Here is a 23,578-nt window from a genome sequence, read left to right on the forward strand (position 1 = left end):
AATTTTGGAACTACATTAATTACTTTTGCGTTCCTTGATGTCTCGCTTTGTCTGGGAATGGCAAATGAATGCTCACAGGCAGATATAAATGGACAGCCGTATTTGGTCTGAATTGAAAACGCGACACAAAAGGCTCCACATTTTGCATTTTGATTCATCGTTTTAATGAGGATCAGACAGTGTAATTACACTAAGAGCAAAATAAATTGAGGCATTTTAACAGAACCACAATGCACTTTTTTTGGCTTAAAATAATTCTCTTTTGCAACATGTATCTGCTGGAAAATCAAATGTAATAAATAATTTCCAAATGCATTTCACAGAAATGTAATTACTGTGCTGGGGAGACCAGTACTATACATTCCCACTTTACCAACAAAATATTTTTAAAAGCATGCAGATTAAAAAGCATAGCAGATTTTGATGCAAAGATATATGCCATTCCATTGCTTTATGTCGGAGTGACTATTTCTCTCCCATTTGTAATATATTGGCACCATTTGAAGCCCTTACAGAAGTTCGGGCACTGACAGAATCAGTGCTTAGTGTGGTCGATTCTATATTCTCTTCACTGGTAGTGTCATGGCCAAATTACGTTTATTATTTGTTCTCCATGCATGGGAGTTTGATTCATGACGGTACTTTGCAAGTAAAATGGCATCAGTATATTGGGGATTTTGAAAGAAAGCATGAAGAAATGCTCTGGAAAATTTGGTGCATGGGAGTCAATTAAAAGATGGGAGAGTTTGCAGAATTGTTCACTGACTGCTCATTAGTAGACAGCAGTCAACATGTCCTGCTTCTCAGGTTATGAAAGAGTATGCAGAGGAGCCCTTCCCCAAACCGGAACAGGACAGTGCATTCTTAGGTACAAACACAGACCACAAGGTGTTTACCTGAACCTATCCTCCCCTGCCTCACACATGCATGCTGACCCCACCCTGCTCAGACACTACGCACCATGCATCATAAACCTTTCCAGTTAGAATACAAGCAGAGCGGAGGCCATTCAAAGAGGACTGCACCAGACACCATAAACAAACTGTAGGGTAAGTGCAGCCAAAAGCATACAGATTCACTGCATCTCGCGTGCCATGGTGACTTCAGTGTAGCAGAGCATTGCACTGTGGTCAATGGAAATGAGCTCTTTGACTCTCTCATGAAAGATGGTGCAACATAAGGAATGCACAATACTCAACCAAGAGGAGAACTGTACTGTAGGATTGAGCACACTGTTAATCCATGAGCTTCGAATCTAGTGTTACGGGAACAGGGCTTGGCAATCTTTTATAGTCTTGTCTTAAAGTCATAGTGCTGAATAGTTTCATACTCAAGCAACCAGTAGAGAGGTATTCCAGTCCAAATGTCACACGATACATACAAATCAATGTAAAAAAAAATCCCACACAAAATTGTTCAAACTATAAATCTTTTTTTTAAAAATTTTTTTTTAATGGCAACAGTACATGACCACTGCTAAAATATTTTACCTAAGGCATGGAGACCATAAATATGCCTTGATTTCAATTAGAAATCATGTTGGTGAATTATTGCATTTACACTGGGTTAGTAGATGGGATCATGCAGATCAGTCATAATAAATGTACATTAAATCTATGCATAGAATGAAAATCTTTGAATCGTATCTGATTCAGTAACGAGTTCATATTTCAATGATAGACAAGGCAAAACAAATTGCAGCACTGCAGGCAAGGCTGCATGCTCGAGACTTGTGGGTGCGTGTTCTCACTGTGAATCAGTTTCTCGCCAGTGATTTTAACCAGTCTCATCTGCATACTTTTTCAAATTGTGCAGGCTCTCAACTTGTGCCATGTACATGTTGAGCTTCTTCAAAATATTGAACATACATATTCATAGCTGGAGCCCATGAGTGGTGGGTTCACACCCTTACTTCAAACTGGTCTCCCATAATTTAGTACTGCAATCATGCTCTTGGATGACGGCAAGCGGTTTCATTGTTCAAGGGCTAGTACGGCTAAAATCCAAGAGCTGATCTCCAAAGACTGGACTAAGCAGACAGATGAAAAGAAAAGGATAGGCTATTACACTGTTTTTTTAAAGCACACACAATATAACGACTAGATCCGATGTTGAATAAAGTGGCAGATGGACTAAATGAACAAATAAAGTTTTTCTTAGTTCTGCCCCAAATCAGAAGACAGTCATGCACTAGCAGCACTATTATATTAAGAGCATGCATCTCTCTGACTCAGGAAATCCTCATCAAGACCTAATGAGTGGTTTGAATACTAATGGATTCAGAGTAATTTGAGCTCATTCCAAATGAGAAATCCTATGATAAGACCGAATTCTGTGCAAAATATACAGCTTTTTCCTTCCATATGCACACTGAGAACAATGTTATCTGCACAAATGCTTAATAAATACATTTTCCTGCATAATATAAAAAATATTTATAAGCAAACTAAGGAAATAAAGTTAAATGCATGTTGTCTTAAAACAGGGTTTCTTAAACTCTGGGTCGGGACCCAAAATGGGTAGTAGGAGTGTGAGTTGGGTCCCGGAATTAGTGTGTAGTGCACTAGGCCACGCACGCTAGTATGCATACTTTTACGGGTCCACATTTGGGTCCAGACATTAAAACGTATTTCTAATTTGGGTCCCGATATCAAAAGGCTTAAGAACCAGTGTATTAAAACATCATCCTCTTTGGGATGCTTGTGACAGTCTGAGGACAGTCAAAAAATTTCACTCCTTCCAGTTTCATATTTCCTACATTTCCCTGCGTTTAGGCTTCAATTCAGTTCCAAAAAACCCCTGAATCTTTTACCCTCACTTCATTGTCTTTTGAGTAACATTTAAAAATGACTGCATCTGTTGGTTACATTTCAATCAGGATATATACGTACACGTATAAACTAAAACTAACCTGTGTGTTTGGACTTTACAGTAATATTACTAATAAAAAATGGCTAACACTGTGGGGAAATAAATATTTTGTACAGTGATGTTAAGAAAATAAAAATGGAAACAAAACCTTGCCAAGTCACTCCCAAATGTGTCATGAATACACAATTCCCCACAGGTTTTTTTCCCATTTAAACAGCTAGGTATTACAAATTATTTCAGGTTAACTATTTTTTTCAAGGACCCAAAATATACCCCACCTATCTATTCCTATAATATTCTGACTTGCAGCTGCTAAGTTATCTAAGGACTATGCAACACTACCCAAATCCACACAAAACTACATACAACACCAGGAGAGGTTATCAAAGCCCCCCTGGAGCTTAACAATGCAATCAGTGAGAACCTATCAAAACCCCACGCTAACTGCCTCCCAGGACTACAGAACATACCCACAACCCTAAAAGTAAATGCAGTGCGATGCACCTTCAAAAGGAGTGCTGAAATGAGTTCACTGAAATGTGATGTGACTCCAGCAGAGAATCACCTTCCCCTCTATCTGCTGAAAACTGGGGAAAACCTCATAGCTTTATGACTTTACCTTGTAAAAATGTAAGACTACACTAACGTAGGCTTAGCCCCAAGAAGCAGATTTAGGAGCTGGTGGTTCCGAAAAAAATTAGAAGGTAGACTTTATTAATGCTGTTCAGACAATGGCATCGTCAGCGGGTCACGTCTTTAGTGTAGATACTCTAATGTGTGCGGGTCTCCTGTGCCGCAGAGAGGCTAGCTATGCTATGATAAATGTGGAACAGTTTGCGGCGGACCGGTCCGCGCCGGGCTTTTCACGCCTGAAGAGGTCTGCGCGGCGACGCGGCGTCAGTTGCCGCTGGGTGCCGCGTCCTTCTTCTTCTTCTTCTTCTTGTCGTCGTCGTCGTCGTCGTCCCCGAGGAAGAACAGGGGGAACATGCCCAGCAGGCAGCCGATGGTGACTCCGATGGCTTTCCCCTGCGGAAAACACACCGGGGTTATTCCAGACAGCGCCGTGGCGAAACTGCACGGGGACGATTTCGGCTACGCGGTTTCAGCCAACTGCGACGCACGCGAAGCAGAAACGCGCAGAATCCCGCTAACAGGCCGCGACCTGCTTAGCTACAGCAAAGCTGCAGGGAATAAATCACCATCAATTTAACAATGCTGTTCTCTCCTCCTGGTATTAGCTCCACATGGATGGATCATCTCAAGAGCACTTTCTGTCACCTTTTTATAATTACATATCTGGCAGGCGCCGGGGCAGGGACTATAGGCGGGACTGTTCTTTGGGACCTGCATTAATCATGCCTGGGGAAAGTGGGAAAGCCCTCGTGTGAGTCAGAGAGAGCAAGACTGTGCAGCCACGTGCAGACCAGACGGGAGACTCCATTACGATAAAGCAGATTTAATTCAGCTTCACTGGCATCCCTACACAAGGGAGACGGAGGTGTCTCGTTTCCTTACACTGATTTATTTGCAGAGTCTTCTGTCTGGGATAGGGGGGGTGGTAGAGCTATTCAGAGAAGGTTCCGGAAATATTTGCAAAGGCTTTTTTATTCCATAAGATGAACCTTGTTTAATCCATGGCGCAAAGCTAATTATGGTTGAACTATGTAGCTGAACTTGTGAACTCTTGCTTGTGAAGAAAACAAAATTCACTCACATCTGACTGAAATCCTAGATCAGGACAACCATGGATTGAATCCTTGCCATTATGATTAATAAAACTACTGTAATCATAGGTTTTTTAAAAGGTATTGTTTGAATATCTGGCTAAGGAGACAAGGGTTTGAATGTACACACCTTTCCTTCCACAAATGTTTGCTGGTTGCAGATCCTTAAATCTATACATAATACATGGGGGCATGAAAGGCATCACAGTACTGCTGTGCTGGTATCCTGCTGTGATTACTTCTCAGAATAAATGAGACTGAATCAAGAGGTAATCCATATCGTCTGAAAGAGGCAACTAGCAGACTTAGCAAGATCAAAGCCCAAGTCTTTGATGACTCAGCAGATGATGAAATTGGAATTTCCTGCCTTTGCCCTGACTTTTAAATGAAACAATAACACAGAGTTAAGAAAAAGGTATGATTCAATTAAAAAGCAGAGGATAATGCCTAGCTTAAAAGCATTTAGTTGCTGACAAAAGCTTTGTTGTTTCCAGTCACACCCAAATCTAATCTTTAATAAATTCATCTGTATTGGTCATTTAGCTGTATCTTTTTGAGTGGAAGCATTTTCAAAATTTGATTCATGATTATGTTTACTCACTTCTAATTCAAATACTGTGCACCGATGATCTCATATTGAGGACTGAACTTCACATTTGGAAAATGTGCTAATTTGCCAGTATTTTTGAATAATTTTTTTTACTCTGAATTATTGGAGAACATAAACCTGCAGTGTAATGACTGATGGCTAGTTTGCCTTTTTATATATTTCTTCAGAAAATTCAAAATTATTTATCTTAAACTGCAAGCTGCACAAATAATGACTATATACTAATAAGTAAATTAACCCCCTCCCCACAAAACAAAAAAAAAAAACAAAGCTACAGCTGTGCAAATAAAAACACATAAGCAAACATCTGTGTGCATGCATGCCCACGCAAACCCCCCGTTCTCAACTGGAATCGGTGCCCTGCGAAGCCCCGCCTTGCCCATCACACTTAATGAGCACCAATCAGCCGACTGACCGGACACCGCCATGGGCCACTTACCATGTGGGAGCTGACCCGGGTCTGCCACATGTCCACCTGCTTGGGGCTGAGGTCCGGGATCTGCATGCCCAGCCTATGGGCCAGAGCTTCCACGTACCCTGCAAGACTGACAGAGCAGCACACCAATCAGAACCAAGGACATCCAACCCATCTAGGCTCTGCCTTATATGGTCACGTTCTTCCCATAGGTGACTATGAGATGCTAAGACCAAGGACAAGTGTTCAGCTGTACCAAACATTATAAATCCCTATAGGGGACCACAGTCTGAGAGTAAACATAGTCCTTCTGAAGGCTTTCCTTGAAGCTCATTTTTGAGTATTAACATTTTTATATTCAAAAGAGCAGGTCAGCAAGATGGTGGATTAACAGTGAGAGTTCCTGCTTTGTATGCTATACAGCATATGCTATGCTTTTTATTTCCTGCTGTATATAACTATCACTCTCTCGGTTTTCATTTTTGGTCATGATTGCTACCAGGGTTATTGCTAACACCACTGAATGCAAATTGCCTGTAGGGATGGTGCCACTATACAAAAAAGACTAAAGGGGGGAAAAAGGGCCTTGCAATGAAATCCCATTCAGTCAACATCACCATCTGCTTTACTTTACCATTAAATCCCAAAGCTACCTCTGCATTACAACTGCATTACAAAGCAGGAAAAGAAAAACAAAACAAAAGAAAAAAAAAGTGCAATTGCTAATTTTACCACCACCAATACCCTATCTGTCCTTTCTGTCTGAAAATCAGTCTTTTTTTTGTCTAAGCAGAACTGGTTTAAAATGTAAAGCAACCATATTCAAATTAATCTCACCACGCTTTGCTCACGTTCTCTGCGTCCGACCATTACAACCAAGCAGCGACTGATAGCCAAACAGTCTCATTGGCCATAAGGCTTTTGAGGGGGTAAACGTCCCAGTAAAGGAACTGATCTCAGATTCAGATTCAGATTCAGATTCTTCAATGACCACACAGCCAAGGCTTGGTGGAATTTGTGAGCGGTACAGAACAGTAAAAACAGCAGGGTCCCAACATTTAACGCCGACATCACAATAATTTCTAACACAATACAACATGGGACATCCCCGACAATTTAACACAATACAATATGAGACATCATAGACACAGAAGCGATTAGCATTACTCCCTTGTGCCTTCTCTCTGATAGGATGCACCCCCCCCCCCCTCAGAGTAGAAACAGAGCGGAAATGTGAGAATGCAATTTCTCGCCTTATGACCTTAACGGCCCGAGCACACTGGGAGTTAAGAACAGGAGCACACAGAGAGAGGGTGGACGGGTTTCCCTGGCAGCGTAGGCTCGAGTCAGCAGAGCTCTTACCCCAGGCCAGCCAGATCCGACACCAGGTTCCCCAGGGCAGCCGCTGTCAACACAAAGACAGCCAAGATTACACCACCTGTTCTTTCAGACGTCTGGAAGCATTTCAAAGCAGCCATTGTGGAGGGCCTTAACCTAAATGGCTTCAATAAAAATCTTGCACTGTACCTGGACAAAATATAAAATCAGCTATGTGTAAGCTGCTCTATATACGTTTGAGAAAACAAACAATAGGATAACAGCTTCAACTGCTAAAATGAAATTTGGGTAAAATTAAATAGGCGGGTTCACGATATCAAGACTCCAATTCACAGCAGGATCTATAGCTGCAGTAAAGGGTTACTTTTGTACAGGAGAATATTCTGCATGTTTGATGTGTATTTTCACCAAAAAGGCAACCTGTGAGCCTGGCACCCACCAGTTCACTGTGCATGCTCTGTGTATATATAACTGGCAAACAGAACACATCTAACAAACTCCAGGAGCCAATGAGAAGCACCTCCACGGATAAAATGGGCACGGTGGGTAAGCTGCTCTCAGAGGCGCTTGGTGCAGATTTTGCACGGGCAGGGGGCTAATGCAGTCAGCCCAACGATCACTGACCCCGCGGTGGGTCAGATGCTAAACGCTCCAATCAAGCGCCGCTGATCGGAGCGTCGTGGCAAACGTGCTTCGGTCACATGACAATCCAGCGGGTGGGTGGCGATCTGCCTTCCATACAGAATGTACAAGAGCACTCCAGACTTTTAATTGTGTGTAAAGATGAACGCTGCAGTCCGTGGAGTGAAGTGATACTGCGGCTGAACGGTTTACTCAGCACTTGCACAGTGGCATTATAAAAAGACGACAATTATCAGGATCTCTTTTGAAGCTGGAGAAAAGGAAAGCCCCAGAAAGGAAGTGTGCACTGCTCATTCATTCCAGTGCCTCACACACACAGGGCAAACAGTTAATGACAACTTTAGTTTTAAGTATCTTTCTCACTCCATTCACCCAGAGCTAACACTTTTCTGTCCAAGAAATTACGTGTATGCGAATGATTTAACAAATGTTCTGAGGGTGGCCTCCATACTTATGATTCAGGTCAGAACGGGTGCATTTGCAAGTTTACCCATAAGGGGAAACAGCAAGCTCTCTAAATGCCACACCTTTCTGGTCAAATGAATGCCATCCACTGACATAGCAGGGTCTGTGAAATTTAAAAAGAGGCGGCACATTTGAACAGCCTCTCCATGTCTACCAGTGTTGTTGCCACAGCGATAACCTGCTGTGAACAGCATGACAGAGAACAGCAATCACATTGCAATATGACTACAGAATGAATATATTTACAGTCAAAATCAGTGTGTACATCTGTTGGGTGCTTCACATACTGGCATCTAAACTTATTTACAACCATCATAGCTTGAAAACAAAAGAAATAATATTTTTTTAGTCATATTAAAAAAGAAAAGATTTTAATACTATCAATTCTGCAGAGTAATAAAATATATCAAAATAATGGCAAAAAAGGACATTTGTTGGTTAAATATCACAGATCTGTAGAATTTATTATGGTTATGTATACAACTTGAGGTGCAGATCACAGGTTTTTTTGTGTGTTCAAATTTTACGTTTTCATATGCATTTTTACAAAGCCATTAGGTTGCTTGCACAGGTTATAAGTGCCATTGTACACAGAGACAGGAACTTTCATATTTCTGAATATAATCATCAGGATAAATTGTCTATAAACCTCCGCATAGCTTTCACAGGGCCATAATCTTATTTTGAAAAAAGAAAAAAGATTACACATACCTGCCATAGTTGATATTCCGAAGATCACACCTATGGACAATTCTATCTGCGTCCCCTAAAAATGTTAAAATATAAAATAATAATTTTAATTTTCCATGTTTGTCAATTCTCCGTATACTTGAGCACATTACAATTTGAATGTTTAAATATAATGAAACTTCATATTAGTTAATGGCATAACTAAACAGGGAATACATATACAGCAGTCATGTACTAGTCATGACGTTGTTGAGTCAGCAAGGGGCACTCTTCTCTCTGGAGCAAATAAAATCTCATGCCCCTCCACAGTGATGGTAGCACTGTGCCATCAAGGGCGCAGTGCTTCAGGATGAAAAGTCCTGACTCACTGTGATCATTAAAATCCTGGTGTCTTTGCCAAATTCCAAAACCCTGTCTCTCTACATCTGGCCACCTAATCATTCCCCTTACATCTGATTTGCTAAATAATCCATTGTTTTCCCTATCCACTTTGGATTCCCCAGGTAGTCACATGTTGACCTATTGGTTAAATTAGTTAGGTTACCTAGTCAAATAAAAAGGTGAATTGCTATATATCATATGGCACAATACTAAAAAATAATCCAGGCTGTAGCTCTTATAAACAGTCCTTATTATATGAATGAGAGAAACACCAGTCAGATGTTTGCTGTATTCCAGTCAGTAACCTTCTATCTTTATTGCAGCAGTCTCTAAGGTTAATAATTAAATCCTAGTTGGATTTTCAAGTCAGCTTTAAATTAAAATGTTGCGTTCTTCAACCAAAATGAATTACTTTGAAATTTGAGAATTTCACTTCCTGATTAATGCTGAGGTTCTGGAAAATGCTTTTCTAGATATTTTGTGACTGTAGTGTGATAACATTGACTGCGCTTGGTTCTGTGATGCACTGTGCAGAAGTGAGCCTTTTTCCATTAGAATGGGTTCAAGTGGGTTCAGAGTGTTTCAATAGAGGGAGCTCATTTTCCAATTGCATTTCAATCAGCATGTAATTCATATTTCCCCACTTTCAAAGAAACAATAAGAGTTTTCATATTTCATATAATGCTGGCAGTCATCAAACCATGATGTTCAAATAACTAACCAGCAGACAGTGACACAACTGACACAATAACATTCATTGGTCTATATTTCCAACAGCGCAAGGACTTCGAAGCTGGCAGTCATAAGGATTTGCTGTCACCATTCAATCTTTATTTTAAAGTAGTTATTTACACCATTAGAAAACAGTAAATAATTCTTATAAATAATTATAAATAATTCATTGGAAGCAATACATAGTAAGGTAGCTGCCAAATATGCAATGAGCAGGTAGTAGAAAGATAACATACAATTACTGGTGTGAAATCATGCAAAAATCATTATTTTTAAAGCAAAAATAATGTTCAGACACATTGGTTTAAAAAGTCAGGTTCTTAAATTAACAATTTAAAAATTGTAACTTAATGACAGAACTCCAAAAAGCAGAAAGCCAAAGCAAAAATCATATCAACTGTGACTGTATGCTTATTAGCCATTTCAAGCCAAATTTAACAGTAAGACATTAGTACGATATATATGACGTTTTGTAATGCTATGAACTGACTGTAAAAAGCACATCTGAGAGAGATCCATCACTTACCGCGGCGATCATGATGGCGTTGTCAAGGAAGCCAAACCCGACGAAGGGGATCGCATTGTGCAGAAGCACTGCAGGCAGAAACAGAAATGATATGCACTCAAAAAGCAGTACAGTGATCCCACATGTCCTTTCCACAATGGATTCAATACGTGATACAACTTTAACACGATTCACCCATTAACAGTATTGTTTATAGTTTTTTTTAATGGTGTTTCATTATCGTAAGAAAACGGTTAACTTGCTGTAAGCAAGCCACTTCGAAAAAGGAAAAAAAAGTTAATTTGCAGCTTTAAGGCACTAAACCAAAACATTTAAGATAAAATGGCAAGTTAATGACACAAAATTACTGCTAACTGAAAGAAGAGGGCCAGAATTTCAGATCTCTGCTAACAAATCCACTAACTTTCCAGACATATCTCTACCAAGGCTAGAATTTTGGCACCTGACTGCAGTGTACTTCGCTTTGCCGGGCGGCAGTGTAGCATAATGGGTAAGGAACTGGTTCTGTAACCTAAAGGTCAAAGGTTAAATTCCTGGAAAGGACACTGCCGTTGTACCCTTGAGCAAGGCACTTAACCCGCATTGCTTCAGTGTATATCCAGCTGCATAAATGGATGCAATGTAAATGCCATGAAAATGTTGTGTAAGTCGATCTGGATAAGAGCATCTGCTAAAGGCCTGTAATGTAATGCATTGTCCTTAAACAAAAGGTTTTTAGCAACTGATTTATCTGCACAATATAAAAGTTAGATGGTCACTGAAATAAACAAGGAAGTAAAAGTTACACAAAACAAGGACAAGGCTGAATATTATTCAACAACATAAAAAATCTCAGAGCCTGAGGACTAACCCATGAAAAGGTGTCATTGCTAATGGCTAACTCTAAAGCATCCATCTTTCCAGTAGATTTAACAAAGCAGAAACATCAGAACAAGGACACAAAGAAACTGGTTTGAAAGATGTATCCAACCAGGGCCGCGGCTCAGGTCATGTACAGCTGGGAGAGTCACGCATTGGGAAATACAACTGCAGATGCAAATTCAGGAAAATGAACGTTTTATGTTGATAGATGCAAACTCGCAAGACAACTTGCCGACAAACCAGCTGTGGCTCTCGCCGTTTGTCACTCTGGAATTTGAGTTTTTCCAGTGACTTCCAACAGCCGACTTCCAAGAGACTCGACAGACATTGCGAAAATGACAGACGTCGACCGACTGAAACTTCCATCAGGCTGAAGGACCGTGTCGATGCTGTGTGTACTCTCTTTACGGTACCGCAAATAATTTATGCGCGCTCCACATCCTCTCAGCAATGCTACACAAATACTACTGCGCCCCGGGACAGGGTTTCGCTAACAATGTCAACGGTATTAAAATGAGCATGCCGAAGATTCTGCAGTCATCGGCGAAGTACAAAGTGCGGTTAATCCCCAGGGAACTTGTTTAATAGAGCCTGTGCCTCTCATTTCAGCTCCAAGGGGAAGAGTAGCCTCACTTACAGATTCTGTTCAGACACTAACACCTTGGGACTGTGTGCAGAGAGAATCATTTCAGCAGTGGACAGTCTAACAGCCATAACAAAAACCACAGGTGCTATGACGTTTGTTTAGATTCAAGGTAAGATGAAAAATGGCGCAATTCCTCCGACGACAGGGAAACGCGTTCGCGTAGTGCTCTGGGGAGACCACAGTCCACTGACCCTGTCCAGTTTGGCCATGTAACAGAGGAAGACTGTGAAGAAACTGCAAGTCTTACCGTATCTCAGCTGAGCTGTAGTGGGAGGGGCCATTTCCAGTTGCTCTGGGGGGGAAAAAAAGCACAGAAAAAGCTGTAAATATGCATCCTTTTCCAAGTCCTTGTGAAATGAAGAACCAAATTTTGTTAAAACATGTTCAACATGAAGACAGGACCCAGAAACAATTATTATTTTTTTCACAGCTGCACACAGAACACTGCAAACAAAGACAATCCCCTCAGTGAGACACACAGGTAGATGTTAACACCATGCACAGCAAATCAGGACCACGCCTCCTTTCCTGAAGTCTTCTAGTGCGTATACGGCACATGACTGAAATGTCATTCGGAAGCATGGATGAAGGGTGAATATATTTTAAAATAGTGTTGTACACTTTGAAGCACCTCAAATCACAATTATACTGTGTGGGAGATAAAGTTGCCTATACCGCAGCATACACATTCTGCATTCTATTACTGCCTTGGGTCCCAGAAGGTGAGGTCGTGTTTTTATTTGTGTGAGTGCAGCAGTTTCTGGATGCAAGTATTGGTGCTGCTGAGAAAAATGAAGTCTGGGAACAGGCCCAATGTGTAGCGGATAATATATGGGAGAGGATCATTATAGCAATTTAATGATGTACTGTAAAGAGGCATACACCACTGTTCTACATGCTAAACAAGAAAAAAAACACCACATAAAACATAAAATTACACAAATCAGTGCTTGTCACACCGTACTGTAAAATGTCCTCAATCCATGCCAACAAAAGCATGGCAGGCTTAGACTTTCAACTGCATAATCATTTGTTCAAATCCACTTCTAAGATGAGAAGACTTGTTTCTAGAACGCCCAGGACTTCCAAAGCCAAGCCAGTATGTCATTACATGCCATTGCATTGCATTAATTTAACAGATGCAATCAACTACTTACAATTAATCTTGCCATAGAAAATGATTTCAGAGGACCCGGAGACTCAGAAATCAACTTGATTGCTATATGAAATCAATGATAAATGTGAAATGGAACTCTTTAGGCCTAAATCATAGCGCCATTCTGAGAGTAATGTCAACAGACATACTTCATATATCAGCTCACCTGTCATCAGACCATAATTTGGCAAGACAAAGGAGTCAGCAAAGATCTCCTGAACAGGAAAGGCTTATCGGGGGCAACAAAAAAAGCAATACATCATCCAGCATGTAAATCATAGCCTGACTGCTGAAGGTCACAGATAAATTTGAAAAATATAACTGCATTTTTTTTTGTCCCTCACTAAAATTTATGTCCCATCATAAAGATGCCCTTCCTTCAGCATTAACAGCAAACATCCACTTTCTGCTTCTAAGAACTAGAATCCTGGACAGAAAGATGTAGCTATAGAATCAGTCCTGCATTTGGACTCACTCTCACAGTTAACAGTATTTTGCTGTAGCGTTCATAGTTCACTGTCTAATACAAGGTTATATCAGAGGCTTACTCACACAAACGATTAAGCAGAAGATAACACAATAAAGCAAGGTCAAACTAGAAATTAACGTCATATTTCCACATCACAGCTTGAAATCCGCCCAAAATGAAATTAACCTGCGCCACCAGCAACTACTCAGAAATAACGATCAATCTTCCGAAAACTGCTTTCCCGGATGAACACCATTATCTGACAAGTAGACAAATGTTCTGGGTTTGTGTTTCTATGTAGGATGGCTCAAGTGAATGCAAAGAAGCAGACACCTCAGACTCCTTTAGCTGGGCTTTTCCCCTAGAGTATGGACACGGCAGCTGAACAGAACAAGCTGTGCAGTGACACGGAGAGGAAATGAAGACACAGCAGGGCCAAACACAAGCTCAATGAGCCACAAGCATAAACAATCAGGGGCATGCAGTTAGACAAAGGCACTACATTAGACAAAGTACCAAGATACACTTTAGCACTGCAAGCAGTATTCACTCCATTCTCCTGGAGATTTAGCCTGGACACCCACGCTAGGCCTTAACTGGTGATAGTTATGCTCACAAAACTGGTGATAGTTGTGCTCACAAATCAGTAAGGGCTTGACTTTGGTTCTCATGTGACAGAGCGCAGAGCACACACTTTGATGTAGGTAAAACAGAATGACATGCGCTTTATATACACATTACACTCTATGACAGTGCTCATATTATAGTGATGCTATGATGCATTTTTTTGAAGTTATTCAGTTTTACATATTATTTTTATATTAAAATCCATTTTCTATGGCACAGTGTGAATGCCCATGTACCAGCCACAGGCTGTCAGGAACTTCTGTATCTAAAATCCCCACTGTCAGGGCCAATCAAAAACAAACCAATAAAAAATAAAATAATATAAAAGACCCCAGAAAGCGTACAATCCATTTAAGAAAAAAAGCAGAATAAGTGTTTGCATCACAGCATACAGCTATTAAGACTCAGAAACCTAAACCAGGAGGTACACCAACAAAATATGGCCCGGTTGGCAGCACAGACTGTAGAAAAAATAGGCACCAAGGAACTGTGATGTCACCCATTGACTCTCCACAGGCTTGGTGAAAAGCGTTTTGAAGCCTGGGAAGTGCTGTTTGTGGGCACCGCCATTTTGTACAAATTGGAGCCAGAGATTGCGCAGTAGAGACAAGGGGGACCCTTATATGCGCATGAAGTCTGATCGTTCGCTAAGCGCGGGAGATACAGTGACTCGGCAGTGCCCCCGATTCGTCTACAAATTATTACAATCGGACTGGGGCGACACATCGTACGGGGGGGCGCATAGGAAAACATTAAAAGAAAAAACCCTACTGGGACTACATTTTCTGGTGGGAAAAAATGACAGACTTTGTATTTTGACCGTATTGTTAACATTGACCTACAGTGAAACGAGTGGCTGAACACCAACACTGGAGCCAACCGCACTGGCGCTAGTGAGCAACGTTTCTCAACAAGACCAGGAAGTCAGCTTCAAAAACGCAGCCTGGTTTTGACCACTTGGTTGACAGTCATTAAATCCTAAGTCATTAATGATTTAAATTTGATGAGTTTCAATAAAGCGGTCTAAAACCACTGTCTGGGCCTAATTAACAGGCAAGTACACAATGGGGAGGACACATCGCGGTAATGCTTTTCGTTCAGTGGTCACAGTTCCTGAGTAATGTCACTGAAAATTAGCTCTAAATTATCCATGGTTCAACTCAAGCTGGGTGCACTAAAGACCTCGGAGGTGCTACACCGGCCAGCTCTAATGGAAGTCAATTATTCGTTGTTTGCAGCCCTGACCCCCTGCCCTGAATCAGATCCACCCATGGCAGCCAGGCACAACAAGCAAAGCAGGCAATACACTTAACACGCTTTCACAATTGAAAAAAATAAAATAAAACAAATAAAAATTCAACAGCAGGGCAGGACCTGCTAAGTTCATATCCCCAAACTCTAAAAAGTCTAGAGCAATACAAATTCAAATGTTTAAAAAACAAAAAAATAAAATAAAATAAAGTGAGAATAGCTAAATCAAATCCCAGAAGGACAGCATGCAACAACACCCAGTGCAACAGGAAGCAACAGCGTTGTTGGTATGTGGTGCCGGGAGAGAGGATGAATCAACGGCAGCCCAGACGCGGCACACGTGATCATGACATGTGCGAACCAAGCGGGCACGCTGCTTAGTACTCTGTCCGTCCGAGGCGGGACCGGCACGGGGCTCCTCCTCCTCGGGCTGCTCGCCGGCAGCACCCCTGGTGTACCGCGATTTCTTACAGGCTAGAAGGTCAGAAAGAGAAGGGGCTCGTGGGAAATGGAGAGGAATAAATTGGGAGAGAGGGTGAAAGATTCAGGAGACAGGGAGAGAGAGAGTGACAGAGAGGGACAGGGAACACAGATATAACTGCAAAAAAGACACCCAGGATAGAGGCTAAGAGGAACTGAGAGCTGTGCGAGGGACACGTGGTCTTGTGTGGCAACATCTCCTCACGTCTGGCCTAATAAAGGCACACACAGTAAAGTAAAAATAACTGGTACATTAGCAATTTGTTAGAAAAAAAGTAATACTCCCACACATGATTTACCTCTGCACATAATGGTGGTTGTTACAGTCTAGGACCTCTCTCAAGACTTGACATCAAGAAGTGTTGAAAAGAATTCTAGCCCAAACCGTGGACAATAAATGTGCAGAGTTAAACTGTCTTTTCCATTGAATTCCTGAGTTACAGTGGCTGCATCACCTGCACCATGAATATGAGAGAAAGCACTGTGGAGTGTGTTAACGGTGTTTTTGGCATTTAACATTTTTTCAAAAGTAAACAGAAACATAGCTGCTCAATATTGTGTTCACAGACTTTGCGACAGCACTTAAAATAATTATCAGGAGGCTTTGTGCATACAGAAGTCAAGTTATTCAAAAGGAGTAGAGGAAAAGGAATAAGAGTATACACTCTCAGAATACAAAACATTGGTCCCATTTTCCAGCACTCAACAGCCAAGCAAATTCATTCCAAATTTCAACAGCCTGCCAGTCATTCTTTTACCTGCTGCAAAACGTTTAAAGGCTCCATTTGCGAGCCACAAGCTCACGTTACAATTCCATAAATACAATTATTTTAGTAGTAGACATATCCAGAGCAGGAGTACATGAGTGCTTACAATAAGATTACAAGAGAATCTGTTAATGACAGAAGAGGATAGTTACACTAGTGACCATCCTGTTTAGAGAGTGAGGCCTTAAAAGTGATAGCTGAGTATTTTCATTAATGCAGAAGGAAAGTAATGGGATCACTGGGAGAGGATTTGATACACAGCAGCCATCTTGTGAAATCTTAGCCATGGTTAACCCCTTTGCACAGGTGTCAAATCTGGCCAATCCTCACCCATTTAGGAGGTGTTCATTAAAGCTTTATAACTCCAGATGTGAGCATCAGAGACTTGGTTGAAATGAAGCAAGACACATGCACCATTTACAAGGCTAACTTGGATCATAAACCCCTTGACTACAAGCATGCTAAATTTGAGGGTGACATGTGGAACTACATAAATATTGATAATAGAATGACCTGGTAGAATCACACAAATATTCCTCTTCTTCATTTCCCTATTCAGTGAGCAGCATTTGCCACTGCTGTATAGGCATACTGTCAGGCTATTGTTGGCTTTATCTTATTGCTATAATGGAATATAAATCTTTTTCTGATGAAAGAATATTTTTATAAATTCCCAAACAGATGCAATTGTCCAATGTGTCAGGCCAGCAGCAGATGAGACTGGGCAAGGGGTGTTCGCGAAATGGACAAACTACACAACAATGGTGGCACTTAGAAACTCCATATTTGGCATTGTTGTCATGTATTGTCAACTAATAAAGCTAGAAAACAAAGTTTATTGTTTCCGCCCATAGTTTTGTTGCAGGAGCGCTGAATGTCTAGTTCAGCAATTCAAGTTGCCTGTGTCCTGGCCAGTATTTTTCAATAAAACCACACCAAGTGACTTCAGCTAAGAGCACAGCAAGGAACAGGTCATTTATTATTTAGAAATGCAAAAATCCCGCTCTCTGCCTAATATGTTTTTAGTTCAAGCGTTTCTCCCCAAGACAACTTTGTTGGGTACAGCTTAAGAAACTTTTGGAAATACTGTTTTTTGAAGTATTTGCAAGCTTTTCAAAAGTCATTCCTGACTGAATATTTTTTCCTCACATCTCATATAATGAGAGAAAAGAAACAATACACTGGAAATCTCTCAGATCCCAAGAGACTGGCAATCTCAGAAACAGAGCTTTTCAAGACAAATATTTTAATTAGGCATTATGCTACTAGGCCTTTTCACAGTAAACAAAAATTCTGAACGAAAATAGAGCAAAATCACAGCTCAGTCAAAGAACTATAAAATAAATTATATTTTATCTATTTTTTAAAAACTGTATCCACTGCTGTACTAAGAATAGGCACAATTAAAATGCAAACAGAAATATCAACCCAAAGAATATATGAAAAACAGAGAAATGGCTGTAACAGTGTCTTATGCAGTACTGCCTACTAAACATCTGCAGACACAAAATCCCGCAGAAAATTTTACTGGCCTGAACTTCTAGACCCAGTCAGCTAATTATAGATCTGAATGCACCAAAAAAAAGCACGGGCCCAAGAAAGGGCTCCTGGTTAGAGGGAGCAGAGACATGCTAGCGAATGCTAACAGCACCCCAGAGGAGCGGGGAGTCCTTCAGACCAGCTGGGAGATGACAGCACAAGGTTGTACCCTTCAGCAAGGTAAGCACCCTGCATTGCTTCAGCAAAGGGAGGAGAATACAAGTAAATACTGAATATAGCTGTATAAATGGCTTGTGCAAAAAAGAATGTAAGCAATGGAAGTTGTTCTGGATAAGAGTATCAGTCTAAATGCCTAAAACATAAATGCAAATTGCAGACAGTGTTGATGGGGGGCCAGCTGCAGCACACACAACAGTGTGTAACTGGAGCCCCCCAGGGATTTTCCATGAAGGTTATTCTAGGCTGTAGGCCTATATACTTCAACAGATGGGTCATTTCAAAATATACAAGCGTGTCATGAAGGGCAAGCTGGTTGGTGGGGGGGAGGGGGGGGGGGGGCAGGGCATTCGGTGGAGGATACAGTGTCCATGAGAGCTTTTTTTAACATGCTCCATTATCTTCGCTTGGAAGCACTAAGTGAATGGGTTTGATGTTGTCTGCTCAGTTTTGGTCTGCTAGCTTAGCAATGTTAACTGAAAATGAATGAAAAACGTTTCCATGTCCCTCAGTGGAGTCTGGGAAAAAAATTAAACCATGTTTGTAAGACTAAGGATAGCTGTTCAGTACCATGCTGTTGCACTGACACAGGAATTCACAGAATCATCTTGTGTAAAGACCATCTGCATTCCTGATCATCAATAGCACCAAAATTACTGAACAGGAGCAACAAGTAGGCCTACAATTATCTTTGACACAATTACAGTGAATTGGGATTAATTTGAGCAAGAATTACTTTTTCCCGATGCTTAAGATTAATTTTATGGACCAATGCAATCAAAACGACATCAAAGTAAAAAAAAAAAAAAACATCTGCTGAAGATGCACAATATCACACAAGTGTTTCTTCAACAGATAAGATTTCATTAGCACTGGTTTGCTTCATCATTTAACATCATTCATCAAGTGAAACTTTCAAGTGAAGTCTTGAACCATGAGAGCCTTTTCCCCTGTTACCTGGAGGTACCATGACCTTCCAATTAAACAGCAGGGGAAGAGGTTAATCTCTCCCTCCCTAAAACAAGAAAAGGTCAAATTAAATGGGAAAAAATATCATCAGATTCACAGAAGAAATACACGCTGTAGATCCACCTCAGTTCTACTAGAGGAATAGCCTATGGTGTGTCATTAAAAACTGTGGAATTTATCTAATGTGTAACCATGGGATATAATATGATTACACATCTACAAACTCCAGTGCAGGTCTCAAAACAAACATAACCTCGAAGAGTGATCCCTTTCAGAAGCAGATTTAGAAGACAGATGGGAAAATAAATAAGACAGATGGAAAAATAAACAACTGAGCAGCTTAATTGGGCCCAGGGAGCACTGTAAGAACCCTGCTCCAGGCACAGGAGCCCGCTGTGACTCTTTAACACCTGCTGAAGGAAGAGTTGAAGATAAAGCCGCCAGCCGCAGGCAGGAAAAAAGTACATTTGCAGTTACTTTTGCAGAATATTGATTTCTCAGCACGCAACTGCAGCATTTTTTTGAATTTTTGCATCTTTGGATATCTGTTGTCTTAAACCACAATGTACAACACGGTAAAAAAATTACATTTTTAAAAATTCTTGCGGACAAATCACACTCCGGTTAGGTTGAACAGAACCCTCAGTCTCTATGCCATGACAAAACACTGCACCGATTTATCATTTTGATCGGAAGAGAACACTCATGGAATTCCTTGAGGACAAAGTATGGCAGGGAGGCAACAGAGAGACCATGTTGGACAGCAAGAATAACTGCACTCAGTATACCTTCAGGCACTGATGGAACAGAGGGGCGGCATTACAATAGCTGAAAGGGGATGCAGCTACCTACAGCAGAAGTAGACTGAAGGGGTACTTCATAACTGCAGACAGCCGTAATCCATTTACTCCAGAATGAAGGGATTCTGTTTCCTGAAGCTCTCCATTTCACAGTTCATATTACAGTGCAGTACCGCACTTCTGAAACTCATATCGGGATACCTCTGGACCAACCACAGTACATTCAAGCTGCGAGTGCCTCACTCATAAAATTAGGCCAGGTTCCCAAGCAAGATAGGAACCAGGAATCAGGCCAGAGATTCACAGACGCACTAAGCGGGGGACACATTACATAAATTTTTTCAATCATAAGCGATTAGACTAGCTAAATTAGCTCCTATTCCTATTTAGACCTTTTGGTGAAAACCAGGCTATATTTTGTTGAAAAGTGAACGTTTTCCAGCCAACTATATCCGGATAAAACCTGAGCTAAATTGGAGCAAACCTGAGCTAACCTAGTCTGTTTATGCCAGAACATAACTTAGATTTCCACCTGTCTAGACATCTAGATTATGTCTACATTTGGCAGTAGTTCTCACTGGGTCACTTCTAATAGTATGAATCCACGTATTTCTCCTCATTGGCGTTGTCTTTTTGCACAGGAGGACATAAAACTCTAATCTTGTAAATCATCTGACTGCTAATACTAACTTGCTAAAACTAACTCTGAGGAGTTCTTTCCCCCATTGTGTGGGGTGTGGCCTATTCTTGCACTGTCCCTATGATCACTGCTGACCCCACCCCTTCCATGTTGACCGACAGGCTGAGTCATTTTGAAATAAATATGCAATGAAATAAACACACAATTAAATTAATGGAAGAGCCAATGTGCAAAGTGTTCTTCGAAGATAATAAACAATAAATAATAAACTTGGATTGCATAAAACGGATTGCATAAAACTAAAATTGGTGCAGAAGGGCATTAGAATTTGAACTGCTCACACGGTATCACAGTGAAACGAAAGTGGAAAAGATTGCTGATCCTCCAAGAAAGAAAAGAAACTGTGGGATATGACAAGCCTCAGACACTAGCGCAGCAGGGCGGTGTCCCAGTTTCAACACTGTTCTTTCACAGGTCCACGAGGAGAAATTACTAGCATACTTTCACACACACTCACACACAAGTTGCTCCGCCAGCTCAACGGCACAGTCAGTCTATCCTGCCTGAGGAGGGAGGACAGGGCCTGTTCCAGACGACAACTCTGGAATGAGTCGCGTGCATTGTAGGCCAAACCTACAATGCACGTGCTGGCCCTACCCACCGGCACAACTCGCAGCACACACCCTCTAACACACAAAACTCACAGGCCATTCCTATCTACATGCCACATCAAGAGCCTGAATGCAAAAACCATGGCAGCGGTCACATAACACTGTGCTAGAAGCACTCGTGTTGTCATTCATACCTCCACCTCAACTACCAATCAGTGCAACGGCTGTAATGGCTGCTCTTGACACCTAGGCCTACAAATCTCTCTGTTCGTACTGTTGATGATCATTGCTTTCTTGAGTTCTACAGGAGATGAAGACTATGTTGATGATATCTGATCTGGAACAAATAATGTTAACACAACTGTAAAGCGAATCAATTTTCATGTTCATCATAACTAAAAAGTATGGTTCAATGAGCCAAATGTTTCCAAGATCATATTCTCTCTGTCCATTTGTCGTACTGTTGCTCAGACTAATTCATTGTTTATTTATTGTTTTGTGTGCAGTGGGGGCATTCTCAATAATAATAATAATAATAATAAGTTGCATCTTACCTTGGACAATAGCTATGGATTCAAAACGGTGGAGTTCTTTTAGTAAGCATGAACGTTCCGTTGGGTGAAGGCTATAAATGAACTCCCTTGCCCCCTGCGGCGAAGTAAGCGGCTCCATTGGTTCCCTGTGTGGATGTGTGCCCAAGCCACTGCTCTGCATCAACAGCACCGGTGAAAAAGGCTTGCGGACCATGGGTGGGTTAACGCAGACCTTTCCCAACGCTAGCCTTGGACTCGCTAGCGTGAGGGCGGGTCGTAGAGCTCTTTGCAAACACGGCAGCAGCATTGTAGTGACAAAGAAAAGTTTGCCTGGACCGGTAAACCTGGAATAAAAACATAAATTATAAGAAATGCAAAAAGCCAAATCATAAAGATGCAGTTGCCTAGCTAGCTTTCGTTGTCACCCCAAAAGAAAATGACAGCCCCGATCATATTGCTCCAGTGTGAGTAATATGCTGGAAATTAGCTAAGTTAGCCAGCTTTCATGATGTACTAACGCAAACGTTACATAACTTGTCACTTAACATTTTCAGCCGTTACCTAACTACCCAACTGAGTATAGCCAGGTGCACTTCTACACATACCCCTTCTGCCAACGATCTTACGTTCCAGCTCCTTACGATGAATATCACAATCCACTTGTCAGTAAACACCCATATAAAACAGCTAGCTGGACTAGTTAATACCCATGTAGCAAACACTAGCACATCAAATCAACTTCAAAAAACAATTACATATGACTATAATCATACACACAAATACACGCATGCATATCCCATAGTTCAATAAAGCTGGTTCCGCAAAGTTAAACACTGCAGAATGTATGATCGACTGACCTCACTCAAGAGCACGTCCCCGTAACAAATCTCATATTTCCTTACAAGTCGTAATATTATCTATCAGTTACGCATTTTTTCATTCATGGGTTAGGGTTGCTTCTTCCATAAAAACGCAGTCTCCTTCGACCCAGAAAACTGTAACCGATGTGAAAACAATGAGTCAGTTGGAAACATTTCTCATAATGAGCACTTCTTTCCACTGGCGAGTGCAAGGTCTCTTGTTCTCTCTCGGTTAGTCCTGTCGCAATGACCTGCAGTTATTGCCTTTCCGAATTCCTTCGGCTGTAGTTTTTCCCCTCTGTGCTCAGCTGGTTTCGGTATTCACTTTTTCTGACTCCATTCCAACGTAAGTTGACAACGAGTCTTCGATGTAAACCAACCGCTTAGTACTTTCGTGTCTAGTAGCATAGCACTAGCTGGGTCACATACACGCCCCAGTTCAACGTTCTATGTAAGCAATGCATTATGGGAAAAGAATGTCACATCCATATAACAACGGTAAAAGCTACTTATACAACGTTTCATAAGGACTACATTTCCCAAAAAACAATGAAATGCGAGCTACCTTTGGGGTGCGATGGGAGAAGTAGTCCTGTTGTCAGTTGGAAAAAATAAAACAGCCTATAAAATGGATAGTGTAAATGAATACTGATAACTACAAGAAAATAAAATAAATACTTCAGAACGTCTTCATTGATTCTGCCAAAACTAACAATGAATAAACAAAGAACGCATTTATTATTTACCGGAGATATGCTGGTGGGATGCGCCGCATTAGATTTCTGCGACTCAACTCTA

At 41.1% G+C, this 23,578-nt stretch overlaps 1 protein-coding gene across 3 annotated transcripts; it reads right to left on the reverse strand.

Annotated features, from left to right (window-relative positions):
• Positions 1 to 147: 147 nt before the first annotated feature.
• tmem65 (transmembrane protein 65) lies at positions 148 to 23,241 on the reverse strand. Of its 3 annotated transcripts, XM_035429911.1 has the most exons (9): positions 22,778 to 23,241; positions 21,942 to 22,264; positions 15,789 to 15,878; positions 12,149 to 12,193; positions 10,395 to 10,462; positions 8,777 to 8,831; positions 6,983 to 7,025; positions 5,645 to 5,750; positions 148 to 3,897 (listed from the first exon to the last, which is right to left on the reverse strand). In XM_035429911.1, exons 2-9 carry the CDS (start codon positions 22,225 to 22,227, stop codon positions 3,769 to 3,771), a joined length of 822 nt encoding a protein of 273 aa, XP_035285802.1. In that variant the 5' UTR covers positions 22,228 to 22,264; positions 22,778 to 23,241; the 3' UTR covers positions 148 to 3,768. The 3 variants fall into 3 exon arrangements, with proteins under 3 accessions (XP_035285802.1, XP_035285803.1, XP_035285804.1); XM_035429912.1 differs by lacking the exon at positions 15,789 to 15,878 and having other exon boundaries at positions 22,778 to 23,238; XM_035429913.1 differs by lacking the exons at positions 15,789 to 15,878; positions 21,942 to 22,264; positions 22,778 to 23,241 and adding an exon at positions 13,224 to 15,761.
• Between the last annotated feature and the right edge of the window lie 337 nt (positions 23,242 to 23,578).

Source organism: Anguilla anguilla, chromosome 8 (genome assembly GCF_013347855.1).
Source record: "Anguilla anguilla isolate fAngAng1 chromosome 8, fAngAng1.pri, whole genome shotgun sequence".
NCBI classification, from domain to species: Eukaryota; Metazoa; Chordata; class Actinopteri; order Anguilliformes; family Anguillidae; genus Anguilla; species Anguilla anguilla.

Coding starts and splice junctions, on each gene's coding strand:
- tmem65 (XM_035429911.1), bottom strand. CDS start 22,227: ATGCTGCTGCCGTGTTTGCAAAGAGCTCTACGACCCGCCCTCACGCTA. Junction 8,832..10,394: donor ACGCCATCATGATCGCCGCG/GTAAGTGATGGA, acceptor TAACATTTTTAG/GGGACGCAGATAGAATTGTC. Junction 7,026..8,776: donor CGGAATATCAACTATGGCAG/GTATGTGTAATC, acceptor TTGTGTTGACAG/CGGCTGCCCTGGGGAACCTG.